Source organism: Camarhynchus parvulus, chromosome 10, assembly GCF_901933205.1.
Source record: "Camarhynchus parvulus chromosome 10, STF_HiC, whole genome shotgun sequence".
NCBI lineage: Eukaryota > Metazoa > Chordata > Aves > Passeriformes > Thraupidae > Camarhynchus > Camarhynchus parvulus.
The window spans coordinates 17,489,868-17,510,791 of NC_044580.1; the positions used below are offsets into that span (position 1 = coordinate 17,489,868).

A 20,924-nucleotide genomic window follows, 5' to 3' on the forward strand; every position below is an offset into this window, starting at 1 on the left:
GTTTTCTCACATGGCTTGCAGATACCAAGGAGTTACCTCAGCCTCCAAGAAGCTGTCCTTGCAGAACAGCATAGAAGAAGTCAAAATGACGATGTGCAGTATTTAACAGACAGACAAATAGAGCTGATGATCGAGCAGACACCTGGAAATGACATCAAAGACTATGAAGACTTGCAAACTGGTAGGTCAGAGCAGACCAGTAATTTATTGGAAATAAATATGTATGTCCAATTGAAATGTTCCACAAATAATAAACACAAATTCCACCAGTGCAGACGTGACTTTAGAAATTGGTAAGATATAAAATTAGTAGTGGGACTTCAGGGACAGGACTAGGAAGTTTCTAAGGTGGTCTGAGGTTACTGATTTATTCTTTTTTTTTTTTTTAACAAGCTGTGTCTCATTTCTAGTCTGTGTAGAGTGAGGGTTGCCATAGTTTCATGTCTGGCTTCTCTGTAGGTCCCCAGTCTTGTGATCTTTATGGAGGCCTTGCTCTGCAGGAGGCAGGGAGAGCCCTTCCCTGTGAAGATGACAGGAGGAGGGTGAAGGGGAGGTGTCATGGGGACAGAAATACTGGCTGTGAAGAAGTGAGATGTGGGTTTTGCAAGTGGAGTGTCAGATAGCAGCACTCCTCAGATAGATGTTACTCTCTTGGCGTGGCTGCGTGCTGGCTGTGTCTCGAATGCATAAAACTGCACAAACTGCCTCATAGTTTTACTCTTCTGCACTTCTGTGCTTTCCTAATGCTGATCCATTGCTAATCTCCAATTCTTTACTTTTTTGCAGCCATTAATTTTCTCATAGAAACAGGGACACTACTACACTTCCCAGACACGAGCCACGGCCTGAGGAACCTCTACTTCCTTGACCCTGTCTGGCTCTCAGAGTGTTTGCAGAGGATTTTCAACATCAAGAGCTCCAAGTCTGTAGCTAAGAATGGAGTCATCAGAGCAGAGGACCTCAGGATGCTGCTGGTTGGGACGGGTTTCACCGAGCAGACCGAAGAGCAGTACTTCCAGTTCTTGGCCAAGTTTGAGATCGCCCTGCCTGTGGCCAATAACAGGTATGTTGATAATGAGAGAGGTTTAGTCAGGCTGGAGAAAAATTGACATTTAGTCAGTGGACATTAAGAGGCTTTGCCACTCTAAGTGGTTGTCTTGACAGGGTTCTTGTGCTGAGAAAATATCTGAGAGCATTCAGCAGTGTCATGGAAGGCACCCATCCATTTGGGCTGTATTTCCTGAACTGAGCATCCTCTGGGCCAAACCAGCCCGTGTGAAAGCTTTCCCAGAGCAGTCTTTGTCCACTGGGTGCATTGAGGCTGTGACAGGCTCAGCCACCAGCCCGGAGGGGCAGTGACACCGCTGGGGATGTGGCCACGAGCAGGTGGAAGCTGTGAGGGCTCAGCCGGCGCAGCTGCAGCCGGGAGAGGATGTGAGGCCACGGCTGCCAGGCCTGAAATATAGATGGGCTGGAGTCATCTGTTTCCAGTGAAGGATCCTCACTTCAGCGTGGCAGAAAACTTTGGGTAATCGATACCTGTGTCAGCCTTGAAATTAGCACCATTTTATTCCTGGTGAAATCAGGAAAGCGTAGCTGCAGCAGCAACGTGATTTACTTGATTTTTAACTTCAATAGGTGCTGATCAATAGTTTTCCTAGAAATGCTCTAAGAAACCTCTCTTTAAATGTTAATGAGTCCTCCTCCCCTCTGCCCCCCAGTCCCTTTTCCTCTGGGCAGAGTTCCCTGCGATTTTTCTCTCTGCCATCTGCTTGGCGACAGCCTGTTGTTGGGCTAGCGGTGAGCCCAGAGCTGTGCTGCACTTTTGATGTGGCATTTGCATTTCACTTCCTTGCCCTTGCAGGACAGCGCGGCCGCATCGCCCTGAGCCTCGGGGGAGCTCTGAATGCCAGCACAAGTGCAGCATTCTCTGTGCTGTCATTATGCCTGTCACTTATCCAGTCCCGGATGCCAACAAATTTTCTCAGGCTTAACACAGATAAAGCAGCAATGTTTCTGCTCAGTCCAAAATGCCTTTTGGACTCCTTGTCACTATCTGCCATTTTTCACCAGGGCAATTACATTGTCTGTGCCTCAAGAACAAGGAAACTGCTTTTTCATGGCCTGCCCAATGTTTTTCTGAGCGATCCAAGCCGCATTAGCAGAATATTCTTCCCACTGACGGGCTGTAGCTATAGCAGGTTGGATTAATTTAATGTACTAGCCAGACACAGAGCAGTTATTTGTTACTGTGCTGCTGCAATTATTGTCTAGATTGCCAGATAGGGTTTCTGTGCAGTCAGTAGAGAAAGCAGCTGCCAGTTTCTGTTCTGAAAGGGTGGATGGGGGCATGTTTCACATATTTTCAAAATTTGCATTGGCTGTTGTTCAAGAGCGTCGAATCACCATCTGTGTTATAATCCACTAGATAGTTGAGGCCGAGAAGGGCCTCACTGGCCCTTCTTACACTCCTAGACCTTTTCTTGGATGTGCTGAAGAAAATTTATTGGCTCTCTGATGATGCATCCACTACTTTTATAGAGCGAGAAGTTTTAGTTCGTTGCTCTCTGCTTTTCTGCCTAAGGTGCATGTAAGTTAGCTGTGCTCTGCTTCTTAAAATACACATAAAAGCATGACCATTCTCACTGGAATTTATAATTGAAACTTTTGCCAGTTTTACATTCCAAAGATGTTTCATGCAACAGATAATTTGATCATGTAATATGTCATCATGTGTGACATATGGAGAGAGCTGTTGTCTAATGATGGCCGTTTTTTCTGAGCTGATGTTTCAGATTTTACAGAATGCTGCAGCTGCTAGAGAGAAAACATGAGAGGCAGTGGATTCTTTAAAGCAGTGGATTCTGACCCAGCATTAGTTCTGGTTGTGTCTAGTCCCTGCCAGTGTTATTTTGGTCAGGTCTCTTGGCCACGTGCCTCGTTGCTGTCGTTGTGCCCGTCAACGATGAGCCCCAGATGCCAACACATTTTCTCAGGCTCAGCACTGATAAAACAGCAGTGTGTCTGCTTATAAGCAAATAACATTTTAGATTGTACAGGCATCCTGGGATGTGTTTGGTACAGGAGAGTATCACTGACAGGAGATTTACTGGCAAGTATTGAAAGCCATAAGCTCATGGTTTTCAAAACAGTTGCAGTGTTCCAGGACGTTTAACTTCCCAGATATGAAAGACCAGGACAGATGAATATTCTGGCATTACTGGGAGATCTGAAAATAATTTGAAAACGTTGTGGTCCCCTACACCAGCATAACTCTGTTACTGCTGACTGGTCAGGCACAGGTAACATCAAGTCTCCTTCACACTTGGGCAAAGTCCCTAATAATCTGATTGCAGAGGAATCTGAGCTAGACAAGAGATTTCTCTGCTGGCAACAGCCTGGCAAAGTGAGCTCTTGCTCTAGGGGTTTGTCAGGGATGTGACAGGGATCCATCAGCTGCAGGATGGGGCAGCAGGAATTCCCGTCATGCTGGGTGTGCTCATTCTGGGGCTGGGTTGAGGCAGAGCAGCCCAGTCCCTGCAGCCTGGAACTCCTTTCCCCCACTTCTGGGCTTACAGAACCTGAACTGCTGGAGGTTGTTTTTGCACTAATCTCCTGTTCCACAGCTCTAATTCCCTGCTTACTACCAGGGCAAAATAGTACCAAAAAAATGAGTCCCGACATCACAGCTGTTCTAATGACTCTTATATTTTAATGCATTTAATTTGTGAGTACACAAATGCTCATTACATCAATTTTAGCCCTTTCCAATAGCCCTGGCTGAATTATGTAATGTCTGTTTTGCCTCTGCTTGCTTTCATAGTGTAAATTAATTTCTCCATGTATTGCTGCAGCGTTTTAGTCTAAAAGCTTTTTTATATGCAGTAGGCTGTGCCATTAAAAATCTCTTTGGAGACTGAATCGCCCTATTATCTGGTAACAATGTACTCACTGTTAAAAGCTGTAGCTAAAATCTGAGCTGTTGAACTTGATGTGTTTCAGCTACCTCCTCCCTCATCTGCTTCCTACCAAGCCGGCGTTAGATATCCACGGGCTCTGCCACCAGACTGCAAACACGGTCCAGAGGGTCTTCAAGATGAGCTTTGTCCCTGTTGGCTTCTGGCAAAGGTTCATAGCCCGAATGTTAATTAGCCTGGCAGAGATGGACCTCCAGGTAGGTTACTGTGTCTGTCTGCAAACAAAAGCAGACAGCTGAAGGGGTTCAGTGTAAGTGGGATGTCTGTTCACATCCCGCTCGCCTCTGTCACAGACTGCAGTAACATTGTGTGAGTAAATGGGGAGAGGCGAGGCTCTGCGCTCAAGGTCTGACTCTGTTTTTGCAGTAGGTGTCATTGAGAACGACAAATTGGCACTGGGGGAGAAAACCTGAGTTCTCCACAGCCTCTTTATAACGTGATCCCCTGGAAGGTCTCAGTTCCTCCAGCATCTTCCAGTTACAAGTAATTGGAGTTCTGCCTGCGGCTCTTGTCCATGACCATTCCACCAGGCCAGACTCCCTCACAGCTTTGCCAGAGGAGATCTGGAATAGCTCCAGCAAAGCCAAATATCTGAATCTCTATGGGTTTAAATGAGAAGAAAATTACAGGACTGTTGCCTTAATGAGGCACCCCATTGGTGCAAGTGCTGTGAGTGACATTAAAGTAGTGTTTGCAAGGTTCTGAGAGCTCGGTGAATTCTGATGTTGTTGCAGATGTGTTTGCAGCAGTTTCTATCTGAAACTGTAATAAATATCTGCAAAATGTTTATAGTACTGCTGTGCTATCTTCTTAGCAGCTCTCCATTAAACTGTGGTCTGTCAGTGATGTACAGAACATGGAAAACATGATACCTGTTTTTGGAAGGTCCTCTGTGTTCCAGGCTTCTCAAGCCATGTAATAACTTTACCTCTTTTAACGGGGTGTCTTGGCAACCCCTTGCTTACATCCTCCTGGGCACTACATAATCCTAGAACACCTTTCCTAGGGGCTTCATCCAGCCCTCATGAAGGGAGTGGAAAGGATGCCAGGCGTCAGACCTGTCTGCAGGCAAATAAATGTTGGAGCAATGAGTACAGCGGAGTCCTGCAGATTAACTTCTTGGTTTTAAAACCGAAATACATTTTGCTGGTTTGAAGTGTCTTGGAGAAGAGCCATCTTCCTCCCACTAAAACAGGTGGAAAAGTTAACTCTCTGCATTGAGGGCAGACTTCATCGTTCACTAGAACATTTAGTGCTTTAGGTTTATAAGACTTTTGTGGATGCAGAATAAATACAGCAAATGTCACAGTTACAGAATTAGCTTTGTGCACTGATATGAAATTGTTCTTTTTTGAGTGGCATGAAAAAGATTTCCACTGTGGAAAAATCAATTTTACCACGTGTATTTCCATTCCATCGCAAAATTTTATATGAGCACAAGTCAGTTTTACTGGAAAAGGTACAACAGCACCTGTGAAAGCCAAAAAAAGAAATCACTTTCTTACCCGATTAAAATATCCTGACAAGAAACTTCAGCACGATTTTCATGCTTTTCTGCTTGTTTCAGCTCTTTGAAAACAAGAAGAACACCAAGACAAGGAACAAAAAGGTGACCATCTACAGCTTCACAGGCACGCAAAGGAACCGCTGCAGCACGTTCCGAGTCAAAAGGACTCACACGGTTTACTGGCAGGAAGGTCTGTTCGTTACCTTTGATGGAGGCTATCTTAGGTAATTTGTGTTCATAATGCAGCATGTGTGACAGGGGACTAATAGAGTGTATGAGACACAGCAGCTGAATGGAGATGAATGGGCCTGACCCAGGCTGTGTGCTCACTCATCAGGAGAAGAGGAGGCTCTTCTAATGGACATAACTCATCTGGTAACAATTGCTGACAAAGTGATGAATAACTGATTATTTGGCAGGTCTGAATGTATCAACCTTATCTGCTGTTGCAGCCACAAATTGAAAGAGGACTGAGAACAGAAAGTGAAATTCAGACTGGGGCTGTGGCAGCTCAAAATCATGCATTTTCACATGCAAAGATTTCCTTACCTCAATGAGTTTTCCACTGAATCCTAAAACTTCACCACTGCGTGGCAGTAATCCAGGTCAATGGAGGTGCTTCTGTGCAGCAGGGACTGTGGGCAAGTGCCTCAACCTGGCCAAGGCAGAATGTCTGCTGGCTGCAAGCCTGGGGAAAACCTCATGTCCATGTTGTTTCACAAATGCAGACATTTAAGACTTTTGCTCCTTCAGTCCCTGGCAAGACAGGGAGGAACCATTGGTGCTGTTGCATGGTTGGAGGCCAGAAGGGAACAGTGACCTTCCCAAGTTTCCAAACTCAGTAGAGACTTGAACCCCGACACTGCAAACCACAGGCTGAAATCCTGAATTCTGGACCGTGGTAGTGGTCATGCTGTTAGCTCCCCATGTATTTCAGGGAGTTACAATTTCATGGGAATTGTGCAAAAATGATGTTCATATACTTTTCCTAACGGTTTCTGGAAATACCATTATTTTTCCACTGGAGTTTTATTATTGATTTTACAACTCCCAACCTTCCATCATTCTGCATAGGGCATTTCTGTCAAAGGTCCCTGTCATACTCAGCTTGCTTAGGCCACAGTTTTCCCTAGTCCTGACCTTCTATAGCACTTACCCTTTGTGAGGAACTGGCATTTCTGTGCAAGAATTCTCTTCCGAAAGTCATTTTCAGAACAGGCTGAGTTGAAAATCACCCTCGAAGCTAGATTGCTTTGTGTTTCGATGACTCATGAACTGTCTGTTATTATGTAACTCAGGTTTCCTGCCAGAAAGAAAGTTTGTTGACACTGATACTGCAGAAAAGCTTCACAGGTCTGTCTTTTGGCTTTCTCCCACAGTGTCGAGTCTTCTGATGTGAACTGGAAAAAGAAAAAAAGTGGTGGAATTAAAATAATTTCCCAGTCAGAAGTGAGAGACTTTTCAGCCATGGCATTCATCACGGATCATGTCAACTCTTTGATAGACCAGTGGTTCCCTGGTAAGAGAACAGCTCTAATTTTCTGTGCAGTGTTACATCTTTTTAACAGAGGGTTCTTTGACAGAGCTCTCCAGGTGCACAATATTGTGTGTTAATTGAAGACCCCTCAGGCTCTGACAGTCTCAAGCCAATAACATTTGATAAAAGCTAATAAACCTGCAGACAGATCAAGATCAGTTGCCAGCACCCTTTGGTCTAGACATTGTGTCTTCCAGTCTGTCTGTCACAGCAGCACAGGTGAAACATTGCAGTTCAAACAGGACCTGCAGGAGTTCAAGAGATTCATCCAGTGGGGACAGGATTTGGCCCAAACTGCTCGATGCTGTCCCTTGAACTCATTTTGGCATCAGCTGGGAGAAGGATTTGCCCATCATTTCTAACTTTCTATGAGTTACAAAATTCTAATGTGAGAGGCTTGAGTGAATATGGTACCAAGGACTCCATGCCAAGGTAACTTCCTTGACTCCTGCAGCTGCTTTTCCTGTGCTCAGCACAGATCCTGCTGTTACCCAGCAGGCTCTTTGCAACCCCAAGACACTTTGTTTGAAACCAAAACAAAATCTGAAGTGCTTTTTGTCGTCCTACCCTGGTCTAGAAAGCAGTGCCAAAGTCTCTTAATTGGAGGCTCTGTGGAGGAAACAGTGGTGCACTCTCACATACTCACGTTCTACGTGTTCTGAAGATAAAAGAACATTTTATTTGCCTTTGGATTAAAATAATGCTAAAGTTAATCAGTGAAGCTTGAGAAGAGCCATGACTTCAAAGACTGCAGCCTGTGTTCACCCTGACTAATTGTGGGCATTTAACAGAGCCTGTCACCACAAAATCTCTCTGTAGTTATGGGAGAGGTGTGAACCTCCCAAAGGCTTAGTCGTGGTAGAACCCACGTTTCCCCTGGAGGGGCTGAACACGTTGCCCGTGAGGGAACCCACAGGACCTGTGTTCCCAGCCTGGGTGCTGCAGGTGAGTGCTGAGCCTGAGCTCAGTGTGCTGTGCCTGCCAGCCTGCTCCCAACCCCATTCCCACCTCAGCCAATCTGGCAGTTTGCAGCCTGGGCAGAGACAGAGACAGAGACACCCAGCAAGCAGAAGGGTCTCTCCATTCCTTTATTCACATACTTCTAATTTTTGCTGGTCCTGAGTGCATCTGCCTCACAAGCCTGTGCGTTACCTGTGACCAGAGCAGGGTGAGTGTTGGATTATGTCCACAGCCCTTTCTCCCCAGCACTGTCCCTGCCTTCTTTGCAAAGCTATTTTCTATTCCAGTCGGTACCCTGCAGCAAACTGCTCTGTGTGAGCGTGACCATTCCCAGCCGGCGCATCCAGGTCGTGCTGCGGACACTGGAATGCACTCGGAGCTGTTGTTCCCTCTCAGCTGCCGTGGTGGTGACATGGTTTCCTGTTTGTTTGCTCTCTCTGAAGCCCTCACAGCCACGGAGAGCGATGGCACGTTGCTGATGGAGCAGTATGTGCCCTGCCACATCTGTGCAGCTGCCAGGCCGGAGCAGCGCGAGGGCGGCGAGAGGGCGGAGGACGCGCAGTACTTCAACATGGAGGATTGTGTCCTGACCGCCAGCGAGCTGGATTACATCACGTGTCCTAACCACCCTGACATCCCTGTGTCGCTCCAAGAGCTGGTCCCAGAGCTTTTCATGACTGATTTTCCTGCCAGGTAACATGTGATGGCCTTTGGTTGAGTTTCAGTGAACCTGCGTGATTTCGTTGGGCACTTCTCCCGAGTAGCCTCTGCTGGAGGGACATGCTGACCACAGGAAACAAATCCATCTGCTCTCCATCCGTGCTCTGGCAGTTCATCCTCAGCTGCACCCCTGGTGTTCAGCAGCTTGCTTAGACAATATCTGTGTGCTGACCGAGTCATCACACCAGGGGTCCTTTGAGATCACTGTGGTGCAATGTCAAAGTCCTTTTTAAAGCCACAGCTGTCCTGCATTGCCCAGAACTCTGGCCAGGACTTTCTGTAGTTGGAGCCTTTCTGGGATCCCACAAAAGGAGATTTTAATGTGGCAAAACAAAAAGGAAGTGCTGCTGCATCACAAAATTGGCACTGAAATGGCCTTAATTTTGTAAGGGCCTGTAGGTGAGTGAGTTTATGGACACCACAGGGGGACTCACACTGAGCTGGGGCTCCTGCTCGGCTGAGGGCTGCTGGATGTGCTGGGTGTGTGGCAGCCCTGAACAGCTGAAGGAGCTCTTCCCTGCCCACTGCAGGACTGCCAAATCTTTAAGCTGCTTAACTGCATTCCCAGATGGGCTCAGTCTTATACCCCTCATTACTCAGTGTGCAGAGCAGGAGACCCGAGAGCAGGCAGGACAGGAGAGCAATGTCCCCTTTGGCTCCTGCTCTCTCAGAAATCTGAGTGCCCAGTGCAGAATCACAGGACCTCTGGACCAGACTGTCCTGTTGGCTGCTGTCAGAGCTCTCTGTGCTCTCACTGGCCCTTATAGCTTTGTAGGGGTCATTTTTCTGGGCAAACACCCCATCAGCTCATCACACCAGCCCTCCTCACACTGTTATCTCCTGCAGATTTCTTTGGCAGGTGCGAGGTGAGTGGAGATGTTTGAAGTGTGAACAGCTGTAAAAGTAGTCTCTGGGAGAGTGGGGAAATGATGAATTGCAGCCTGGGAACACTAAGCTGATTTGAATAATCAGGTTTCAGAGTGTGGGGCTGTTCATAAACATCCTGTCCTGCCTCAGTGGAAAAAAAGAGGAACAGGAGGTAAATGAAGCAAAAAAAAAAAATCATTAATACAGATAAGTAGTACAAGTATCAGTACCTGTGTCATCTGCTTGGAAAAGGAGCTTATGTGCTTTCCAGATCTGTTTGATTCTTATGGAATAAATTAGTAAAAAGCCTTTTGTGCTTCTTTGCTCAAATTACTATTTTCTGTGAGAAATCTGTTGTACAATGTGAGCCAGCAATGGAGTGCACTGAGATGACCAAGGTAGTTTAGGTGATCCAGTTCTCCTGGTAGATAAGGCAAGAACCTATTAGGCATTTGTGAAAATGGAAATCACATTAAAAACATTAATTTACCACATCTTTGAAACTTTAATTAAAAACCCCCAATTTCTGTTTGGCAGACTGTTCCTGGAAAATAGCAAACTGGAATGCAGTGAAAATGAAAACAACGTTCTTGGCCAGGGTGGAAGTGGAACTGTTATATATCGGGCACGATACCAAGGAAAACCAGTGGCTGTGAAGAGATTTCAGATTAAAAAATACAAGGGTTCTCCCACTTCAGCTGCAGGTACAGTGCACAGATTTGGTGTCAGGAATCTGGGAATCTGCAATCTGGGATCCCAAGCTAAGACCAAAGAGTCTGCAAAGTGCTGGCAGCACCTGATTAAACACAGCATGGAAATAGATAGCAAAACTGTTGGGTTTCAGTGGAGGAGAAAGATGCATCTGAGTTCTTCATGAGCATTTCTAGTGATGAAGGTCACTGGCTCTGCAGGAGGCTTCTCTCCTGCAGATCAGAGGTTGGATTTATAGGGTGCCAAGGCAGAGCCCTTGATTGGGAGGGGAGATGAGATTTCAGCTCCTGTTCCCTCACTATTTGACCATGAGAAGTGTGGGTTTGCTTGGGCTTACACTGAGGACTTGTGAGCCTCCACCTCTGAATTAGTGTTTTACCCTTTTTGAGCCAGCAGCTGGAGAAAGCAACCTGGGAATCCTTCTGAGCCCACCAGCTTCTCCAGGCAGGGATGGGCTCCTGTGGAGCCCAGCTTTGCAGCAGAGCCTCAGTCTGTGGACAGAGGGAAGGGAAAAGTGCCTCACATTCCTCATTTTTGTCAGGGGAGGATGTGGTGAATCCCTGAGCTGTGGAGGAGGCCAGCTGCTGTCCCAGTGACAAATCACCTTCGGGAAGAGCCAATCTGCCTGAGCAGCCTGGGGTGTGCTGTGGCAGCAGGACCATTACTGTGATGGGTCTCTTCTGGCAGGGAAGCTGTGAAATTGCAGGGAAGAGCCCTTCCAGCAAAGGGTCTGCAGTGGGCCATCTACACAGAGTCCCTTCTGGGAGAAGCACAGCACGGCTTTTCCAAAGTCATCAGGGGATGTGTGAGAACAGCATGTGCCAGTCACACCTGAGCCTGGTGTTTAAGGACCAAGGGAGCTCTTGCTTCCTGAGGCACCAGACAGATCCTGCTTATAGCCAGTGTCTCTTAGTGGCTCGTGCATCAGCAAAAGGATTCAACTTAAAGCCTTGCTGTCGACATAATCCCACCAGCTGCCTTCCTCCTGCAGCCCTCACTCGGTGATCGCCTCCCAAAGAGTTTGTGACTCGTTTCCTGAGCTGGGCAGTGAGAAGGGGGGTTGTGTGTCTTGCCAGATACCATGCTGAAGCACCTGCGGGCCATGGATGCCATGAAGAACTTCTCAGAGTTCCGCCAGGAGGCCAGCATGCTGCACTCCCTGCAGCACCCCTGCATCGTGTCCCTCATCGGCATCAGCATCCACCCACTCTGCTTCGCCCTGGAGCTGGCCCCGCTGGGCAGCCTCACCACTGTCCTGGCTGAGAACTCCAAAGGTAAAGACAGCCTCTCCCCCACCCCTCTCCCACTGACAAATGCTCAGTGGTGTTTAAATTACTGCTTGATTTGCTGGAGGGGATTTTTTTTTTCAGACTATGGGAAGTGGGAGGGATGGAATTGTTCTTATATTGTACTTTTGGGAACCTAGTAAAAATTGATGCTCGGGATTCTCAAAGCTACTTTGGAGACCTGGATTTTCAATTTTTCTGCAAATGAATATGGAGTGCATGTCTCTTCAGTGCTTCGTGGATGGTGCTGTGTTTTTCCCCCTGCAGATGGGTGTCTGGTACTCTAAATTATCTCATTATTATCTGTATTGCTGTCATTGTCAAATGAACAACACTAATTCCAAGATAAGTTGAGGCCATCTGACCCTCTTGGCACCTTGGCTTCATGTCAACTTTCAGTCAAACACTGATTTTCACCCGAAGATTTAGTGGCCTAGAAGTGAAAGGGTTTAAAAAAAGAATCTAATAGGACTGTCAGACACGTACAGTAAAATAAACAGTGTCTTTTCAAATGGTGGCATTGAGTGATGTTTCAAAAGGTTGTCAGCTATTGCTCTGGAGTTAAAAAGAGAAGGAGAGAGGGGGAAGAAGCAGCAGTTATGACAATTACAAGAGCTGGAGACAGGCTGTTCCTTTGTGCCAGGTTCCTCCTTTGTGCCGCTGGGACACATGCTGACACACAAAATAGCCTACCAGATTGCCACAGGCCTGGCCTACCTGCACAAGAAGAACATCATCTTCTGCGACCTCAAGTCGGACAACATCCTGGTGTGGTCCCTGGACGTCAGGGAGCACGTGAACATCAAGCTCTCCGACTACGGCATCTCGCGGCAGTCGTTCCACGAGGGCGCGCTGGGCGTGGAGGGCACGCCAGGGTACCAGGCCCCCGAGATCCGGCCCCGCATCGTCTACGATGAGAAGGTGACCAGGGGAGGCTGTGGGGCAGCCCTGTGGTGGCACTAGGGGGCTGGCAGCATCCCATGGCTCAGTTCCCTTCTCCGTGCATGAGGGCTGGCACTGACTTTCCCACTGTGCCTGCCTTGCCCTCCTCTCCACTCGCCAACAGAGCCCTGCCCTGATTTTCTGTCTGTGTCTGGCTCCAGGTGGACATGTTCTCCTATGGGATGGTCCTGTATGAGCTGCTGTCCGGGCAGCGGCCTGTGCTGGGACACCACCAGCTCCAGATTGCAAAGAAGCTGTCCAAAGGGATCCGTCCTGTCCTGGGGCAGCCCGAGGAGGTGCAGCTCTACAGGATGCAGGCACTCATGATGGAGTGCTGGGACACTAAGCCAGAGAAGGTACAAGACCACCCTCCTGAGCTGTGTTCTCTCTCTTTTTTGTGCAGGAGGGCTGAGCTTGCTCCTGTTGCAGCACAACAGCTCCACTGCCCATTTACCCCTCCTGCTGATTTGGCCCAGAATTTCTGTTGATTTAAATGAGAGCTTTATGAATGAAATTATGACAGATTTGTGTCCTTAGACAGCTGTGGTGGCTTGAAGGTCCCATGATGTCCGTGGCAGTTAGGCTGCTGATTTCACCAGGGCAAGACATTACCCATAATTTCTAGAAACAGTTCTAGTGTCTTGCCGTGAGTGCAGCTACAAAGGCTTCAAAAATCCCCAAGATTATAAAAGGAGGTATGAGGAAGAAAAAGCTTCAAAGTGCAAGAAAAGGATTATGCTGCATTGCATTCTTCATTAATTTCAGTTGGTGTTTTAGAGCTGCTGTCCTTCAAACAAAGGTCAGCCTGACTCTCAAACATCTCTACACTGTCATGCAATGGGTCAGCTTCCAAAATTCATAAGCCTGAGGAGATTAATCAGTAAAAAGTGTAAGAGAATGACAGACCAAGCTTTAATAAATAATCATAGAATCAGAAAATGGTTTGGTTGGAATCCAATTCCAGGGACACCCAGCCTGTGCTTGTGCTTGGGATTGCCCTGATCCAGGTGCAGGACCTTGTGCTTGGCCTTGTTGAGCCTCCTGTTTATTATGGTTCTCCTGTTTCATCTTGTGTGACTTGTCTTTCTCTTTTCCTCCCCCCTCAGCGTCCCCTGGCCATCTCTGTGGTGGGGCAGATGAAAGATCCAACCTTTGCAACGTTTATGTACCTGCTGCCCTGTGGGAAGCAGTCTTCCTTCTTCTGCTCCCCGGGGCAGGAGTACACCGTGGTGTTCTGGGATGGGAAGGAGGACACCAGGTGAGACAGCTCACATTAGCAATTCCTTTTTTCCCTTTTTCCTTTTTAAGTAAAAAGTCCTTCAGCATCCTCGCTTCTGCCTCTGGGAGGGAGGTAAAGAAGGTGAAAGTGAACTTGGATGAACGCCAAGAATACAGTGAGCACTGTTTTCCCAAACTCTTTTAATTGGGAACAGTGGTTGCTTTATAAAGGATATTTAATGAGCTTAACTCTGCTTCAGTTAATATGGGGAGAAGATTAGGGCAGTGTAATGATTCACACACACAGGATGAAGCATTTGCACATGAGAACAGACGTGTTCTGCCTTTCCTAATGAGGCCATTTAACACTAAACCTTTCCTAATTGAGGCTGCAGTTCCATCTCTCTTCTGCAAAGCAATTAAGCACATGCTTAAATCCTATTGCAATCATGGGGAGTTAACCACATGCCTGGAGCTGTGTGTGCATCCAAGTGTGCACTGCCAGTAAAATGTGCTCTGGACTGAAGGCATGTGCTTAAAATGTTATTAAATTGTGACGGAGGTGATGGCATTTTGCTCAGCCACATGTGACCTGCGGCTAGTTAGGTTCATTTTTATGGATGCTGCTGATTTTTATAGCCCCAGTCTTATTTGGGAACATTCACAAACTGATCTGAATTTTATATTAATGTGTTCATTATTTGTGACCATTAAGCTAATGGGGAAGGCACATGATTTGTTGCAGAATTATTTGCTTTGCCATTTGTGGTCCCTGGTCAGTTGTTCAGTGCAGGCAGTGTAACTTTTCCTGCTGAACTGGTGAAGCACATGGCACCCCCAGATGTATTTTGAATACATGGATGTTGTCCAAATATTCACAGCAATATATCTCAGTGAATCTGCTTCCTGACTGGACAATCCACTTGCTGGAGACTGCTGAATAACAAATTTACTCACATGTGACAGATTTCAGGATGTGTAATTGCTTGTGCCACAGTTGGTAAAACATCTGGGACTCACAAATGTGGTTGTGAATATCCAGTTATTGTTCAAACATCCAAACTCAGTAAACTTCCCCAAACAAACAAAATCCTTTGAGCTACAAAAACTACTAATTAGTCATATTTATAAATAATTTTATTAGGTTACAGATCTTTGCTCTGTAGAATCATGCTCCTATGTTTATGTGGAATAATAGTGAAGCCAGATAATAGCAAGGCAGTGAACTTGGAGAGCAGCTATTCCCTTGAGAACCAAATGGGCAAGATGGGCTGAGACTCCCTGGTTATTAATTACTGCTGTTCAGCTGGATCTGTTTGTCTCACAGCTCCATTACAGGAGCAGACCACATACGTCCTGCTAACCCTGTGCAAAGTCAGAGAGCTGAGTGTAAATCTTCACAGAAACAATTACACATCTGCCCCTGAGGAAGAGCCAGGGCACATCTTTCTTTCCCTTTAAATGAGGAATTTACAGTTTGGAGGGCTGCATATCCCTGCAGCATCATCCACATCTGGGCAGTTGTGTCATGGCTTGGCCACCAGTGCCACAAGTCCCTCGGCCCCATGCAGGAGGAGTGTTGGCTGTCTGAAATTGTTGCTTGCTCCTTTCAGGAACTACACGGTGGTGAACCTGGAGAAAGGAGTCATGGAAGTGCAGAGGATGAGCTGCCCAGGAATGAAGCTGTGCTGCCAACTCAAATTTCAGAATGCCCTGTGGGCAGCCACGGAGGTGAGCATTGCCTGTGCCCCCTGAGAGGGGCCTCGTATGGGGTGACTAACGAAGAGAAAGGGCCTGTTAAATTAGTAAAACCAAGAGTGTATGAGACAAAGGGCATCTCAAATGAGCAGTGACTTTGCATCTGCTGTCTCCAGGTGTTTTGTTTCTACCTGACACACAGCTCCAGACTCCAGAGCCTGGAGCAACCGTGGGAACCTCGGCTTCCCGAGGGGCAACTCTGGGCTGGAGCAATCTGTGCCCAGGGGTTCATCTGGGAAATCTCCTTATCTGTGGGTGATAAAGGGAGGCAGGGACAGAAAACATGCATTTAAGGGTGGGGTTTTGAAAGAGGCCTGAGGGATTTGAAGGTTGGTGGGAAATGGGTACGCGAGTTTTGTGTTCGCAGTGAAAAATTGCAGCTAAAATGATAAGAGTGAGAGAGTGTGGCTGATTTATCCCCCAGAGCCCCTGGCCACCCATCAGAAAGGGCTGTTAAGTGTCAGCCAGCTCTGACACATTCATTTCACACAAAACAAAGAAAAAACAGTCAAAAACATTTAATTTACCTGAAATTCAGTGTTTTAGAGGGGGGGAATAAAAGGCCAGACTTGCTGAGTAAATAATTTGTGTTGGCTTTTTCACTCTGCCCTGGCATGGATGCTGTGAGTATAGAAATTTTTTTCTCCCCATAAGAAAATAAGTTATTTTGACTTTTTCTGTTCTCAAATAGAGGTAAAGCTCAAATACTCTTTCATTTTTAAATAATAATAATAATAATAAATATAGAAAAATTAAAATTCACAGACTTTAAAGCATTGTATTTCCACCTTTTGGTTCAGAATGAAAAGTTTGCTGGTTCCAAAACTGGGTGCTCTTGGTCAGTCTAGTAGATTTAGGAGGTGTGGGACAGGTGTGATTTCACATAAAATGTAGTGTCCCTTAAATGGACAGATTAATGCCAAATAACATACAACCTGCTTCAATTGTTCTTTGGGATTTTTGCACTCAGGGTTCTCAGATGCTGCTTTTGGATGTGGTGATAAAATCCCTACACCGGTGATTTTTGGTGACTTTTGGATAATGCATATATTGTCCACAGCCTGTTCTGGGGAATGCAGCACCTGCTTTCTACCCACATGCCAAAGGTTCTCTATGAAAAACAGAGATTTACTGTCTGGGTATCAAAAAATACAAATAAAACCCAGTTTTGGAACCAATCAGATCTTGCTCAGGTATCAAGATATGAAAAGCAGTGGGGTGGTTTGTATTTATAGAGTTTTATGTGCTCTTTCACAGGACCAGAAGATTTCTGTGTATGGATTGCAGGGCATGTGTCCCTTAAAGACTCCACTGAAGGGTTTAGACACTCCTGCCACTGTGAGCTGCTTCCTGGTGATGCCTCTTCTGAAAAGAGTAAGGAACAACCCAGAGGAAAAAGGGAAAAGGGGCAGTAGTGAGACTGTGCTGCTCAGCCAAGCTGCCACTCTCAGCTGGTGCTGAAGGACTTTGCAATGCCCAGGAACATTTTGGCACTGCAAGGAGAAAGTTTCCAGGTCTTTCTGCCTCTGCCAGAGGACGGAGGTGTGGGCAAGAACCTGAGTCAGGGGACCAAAGCTGGCACTTCCAAACCTGCTGGGAAAATAGTCAAAACAGATCAAATTCCTCAGCAAGGAAGTTTTCCAGCTGCATTTCCACTTCACTGGAACACAAGGTTTAGGCTGATCAAGCAAAATGGAGAAGACATGAAACAATAATTAGAATAGAGATTTGTTAAGTGCTAATGCAGGACGTGGGCACATCTGGCCTCTTGTACCCACTGTTTTCCTGGCTGTGCTGTCATTTGTGTGCACAGTCATCCTGAAATGTTATCTGGGCTCAGCCACACTCCTGTTTTGGTTTTGAATGAGAACACTTAGATAATACAGCTGGTTTGGGTAATGCTCTTATGGGTAACAGGGATAGTTACTCTTATGGACATTAAAACAAGTTCTATGTTATCGGCTTAGCCCTGGAATTGCCACCATCCCGTTCTGGCAGGAGAGATCTGACCTGGGTGCCTATTGCAGGCAAGCCTTGGGAGATGTATAAAAACTGTCTTCCTGCTAAATTACCTCCGTTTGCTTAGAGCCACCTCAAGTGAAAACATGTAATTATGTTCCAGCATTACTGGTAGCTGTGTAGTCTTTGCAAATGCCAGCAGACTGGGATGTGTCTGAGAGCTCAGCACGGGGCAGCTCTCGGAGCTGCTGGTTTATACCAGGCCTGTCCTGAGCCATTGTCCATTTCTGGCTCTTCTGCTGGGATTGCTGAGTCTGAGGCAGATGGTTTGTGTAAGGTGTGCTGCTGCACTTCCAAACATGGTGTAAGTAGGGCTAAAGTAGGGCATTGATGTAAAGTTGGCACCGGGCTGGATTTCTCTGCATCTCTTGGCTTTCCTTGGCTCTCAGACCTGCAGCGTTTGTCCACCGTGGAGTTTCATTTCTGATGTGTAGGGCAAATTTCTTTTTCATGCTGGCTGAGGTTCCATCCAGGACAGTCGAAGGAGCCTTTTGCTTTCAGCTTTTCCACTGTCACACAGCTTGCAAAGCCATTCCTCAGGGGTTACGAGTGGCTTTATGTCTCCTGGTTTCTATTTCCAGTTTGTGGCTTGCCTAGAAAATGTCATAAATAATGCCAGGCCCTACAATAGCAATATTGAGTCTAGACACCTCCCTTCCTCCCCCGACCCTACCCAACCTTCCAGAAATCCACCTCCCTTCAGCTCACTCCTTCTTAGTTTATTGGACTTACTTTTTCCTCTCTCCTTTCTATGTATGAGTTTGGCAGTGAAATGGCCAGAGCAGCAGCCTGGGGATGTGCAGACCAGGCTGGCTAGAACTAAACCAGCCAGTTCTTCCAAAAAACCTATGTGGAAAGCTTACACTTGTCACACTCACTGCCTGGCCAGCAAGCTGTGTCAGTTATCACAGTCACTGCTGTCCAGTGGAGAAGAGAATTGCATTTCCCTTTAGCTGGTGAGATGTGAGGTAACTTTTAGTCAGAGAATTGCCGAGGGATGTTGCTGGGAAGGGGAATTCTTTACGACTGCCTTGGGAAGGCTGATCCAAAAGAAATAGTTTCCAAAACTTGGTTTCTCATCCAAAGGAAGCATCATGGAAATTTGAAAGCAGGCAAGAGGGGCCCAGAATCTGAAACTCACCCGCCAAGGAAAAGTCTTGTACAATTTAAGCTTTTTGTTGCGTGCTTTTTGTCACCAGGATGATTCTTTTTGGTAAACAATACAATTTTCAGCAGAAAAAAAAAAGCAAATTAGCAAATGAGCAGGTTGAAAAGGGCAAACCAAGACACATTCTGCCTTGGTAGAAGAGAAGTGGAGGGAAGAGATGTGGAGGGAGAGAGGAACCTGAATGGGTGCAAATCTTTGGCCCCGAGCAGAAACCTGGAACACGTGGAAACAAAAGCTGCATTTAAAGGCTGCAGCCAGCAGTGGCAGACCCTGTGGGGACAAGAGGAGGAGGTGACCAGGCCCTGGTGCAGGACTTTTTGCCATTCCCGCTGGCAGGGGGACAGGACGTCTGGAGCCGGCTCATCCCCGCTCATCGCTGCGGCGCGGCCCCGTTCGGGGCCTTCCTCCTGGCACGGCCCCACTGCTGGCAGCACGGGGCCTTCAAATGCACTTTTGTTGCTGTGTGTTTTTGTTGGCTCCTCGTGGAGCCCAAATGTTGAAAATGAATTCTGAGAAAGTTACTTAAGGTTTCTGGAGGCTGCAGCCCTGCCTGCCTTTGGTGGCTGCTGGAATACCCTGATCAGGGGGGCTTTGCCTCACCGGCACTGGGTGAAATCTGGCAAGAATTAACTATGGCATCTGTGAGGAGGTGGCTTTTGACATGCAGAATTGGTCACTCCCTCAGCTCAGTCACATGAGGGATGGCAGGCTAAGGGCATTTTTCAGCATTTGCTTCTTGTTTCTTATCTCTCTGAGAGATAACAGCAATGGCTGGATAGAAACAGGTCCTGATAGCCAAGACAGAAAGCAATAAATACCCCAATGGAAAAAAATACCTTCCAAATCTGCTTCCACCATTGCTCCATCCCAGACAGGCCAGGATTTGGCATTGGTATTACTGGTAACACCAGGAGGGGGTCAGTGACCCACCTCTGCCTGGTTATGGTGCTGACTGCTCAGTGCCAGGGAAATTTGGCCTGTGGAACTCAAAAGGGAATAGGGATTCTGTTGTGTAGTAGCTGACACTAATCAAGGAATTCAAAATAATTTTTTGTGAAGACTATGCTTGGATAATTCAGCATTATCAAATCAAATGAGACAAAATTATAATCTCTGAAGATTTTTATAGTGTCCTGTGTCATGCTAGGAGCAGTTCAGGTTGACATACCACATTAATGTCTGATGTTCCCATTTCAATTTAAATTTTCAATTTCTAGTAAGAAATGCCTCTTGTGCGGGGTCCTTCAGACTGAAAAAGTTGGACCATTTTTTACCAGAGAAATGTGGACTGTTCTGCTTTGTTTTATTCAGTTTTAAGTAATTGAACTTCCTTCCAAAGAAAAAGCAACCCAACACCCAGCTTGTGCGAAGCATTGTGCCATGATCCAACCTACTGATGCAACTCCTTGGCAAAGGCACTTCCAGGAGCCTTTGCACCAGATCCACATGGCAGCAGGAACATGGCACTGAGCACTGCAGGTCGTTGGGGTTTCTTTTAATTAGTGGTTAGAGAATTGGGACTGGACTGAGTTAGTCCAAGCCCCGTTTCACAACTTTCCACTTGCTTTCCTAGTTTTTCCCATTACAGTAAAATTCTGCTGTGATTTGGATTAGTCATAAGGGCTCAGTGCTCTCGTGGTTTTACTCATACTTGGTGAGCAGAGAGTGTCTCTTTGTCCAGGACTCAAAATGAACCTTGCAAGCAGAGCTGTCAATCAAATAACGCTTACCCTGCACTACCTGCCCCTCAGTAGCTGGGGCAAGTCAGTATACTGATTTTTCTGTGGATTTACAGCCTGAGAACTATTGTCCAGGCCTGGCAGAATCAAGATCCCTGGAAGGGCAGAGGGGTTCCTTAATTTAATTTTTGCATTCCCAGCAAAGGGTGACTGAGCCCTCAGCCCCTCACTTTGGGCATGCCAAAGGCAGGGCTTTCCACTGTGGAGAGGCTGATGAGGGGCAAGGTTGTGTCAGCTCTGTGCTGCTCTGTCTGGTTCTGTTTGGTTGGCTGTACTTAGTCCAGGCAGCAAAGAAGTCCTGGGTAAAATGGTCTTTATTTTGAATTTATTGCTCCGCAGGGAGGAAATAGAAAGGCCTTTGAGGTAAGTATTGTTTTATCTGCTTCACAGATGGGGGAGTTTCTGGTAGAGGCCCAAGGTCACGGGAAGTTTTGTTCCCAAGAGATCAATTTCCCAGCCTGTTTAACAGCATTTTGCCCCGCTGGGATGGGCTGGAGGAGTTGCTGAGCCGTGGC

The 20,924-nt window shown here is 46.7% G+C and overlaps 1 protein-coding gene across 1 annotated transcript in view; it reads left to right on the plus strand.

Moving 5' to 3' along the window:
- The window catches only part of LRRK1 (leucine rich repeat kinase 1), a 74,020-nt gene that overhangs the window by 47,378 nt on the left and 5,718 nt on the right, over positions 1 to 20,924 (plus strand). Inside the window, exons 19-31 of the mRNA XM_030955631.1 lie at positions 22 to 181; positions 787 to 1,063; positions 4,003 to 4,174; positions 5,545 to 5,708; positions 6,864 to 7,003; positions 8,425 to 8,674; positions 10,106 to 10,272; positions 11,356 to 11,553; positions 12,209 to 12,486; positions 12,669 to 12,863; positions 13,614 to 13,765; positions 15,339 to 15,456; positions 16,741 to 16,857. Coding sequence (XP_030811491.1) covers positions 22 to 181; positions 787 to 1,063; positions 4,003 to 4,174; positions 5,545 to 5,708; positions 6,864 to 7,003; positions 8,425 to 8,674; positions 10,106 to 10,272; positions 11,356 to 11,553; positions 12,209 to 12,486; positions 12,669 to 12,863; positions 13,614 to 13,765; positions 15,339 to 15,456; positions 16,741 to 16,857 — 2,388 coding nt within the window. The remainder of the gene's footprint in view (positions 1 to 21; positions 182 to 786; positions 1,064 to 4,002; positions 4,175 to 5,544; positions 5,709 to 6,863; positions 7,004 to 8,424; positions 8,675 to 10,105; positions 10,273 to 11,355; positions 11,554 to 12,208; positions 12,487 to 12,668; positions 12,864 to 13,613; positions 13,766 to 15,338; positions 15,457 to 16,740; positions 16,858 to 20,924) is intronic.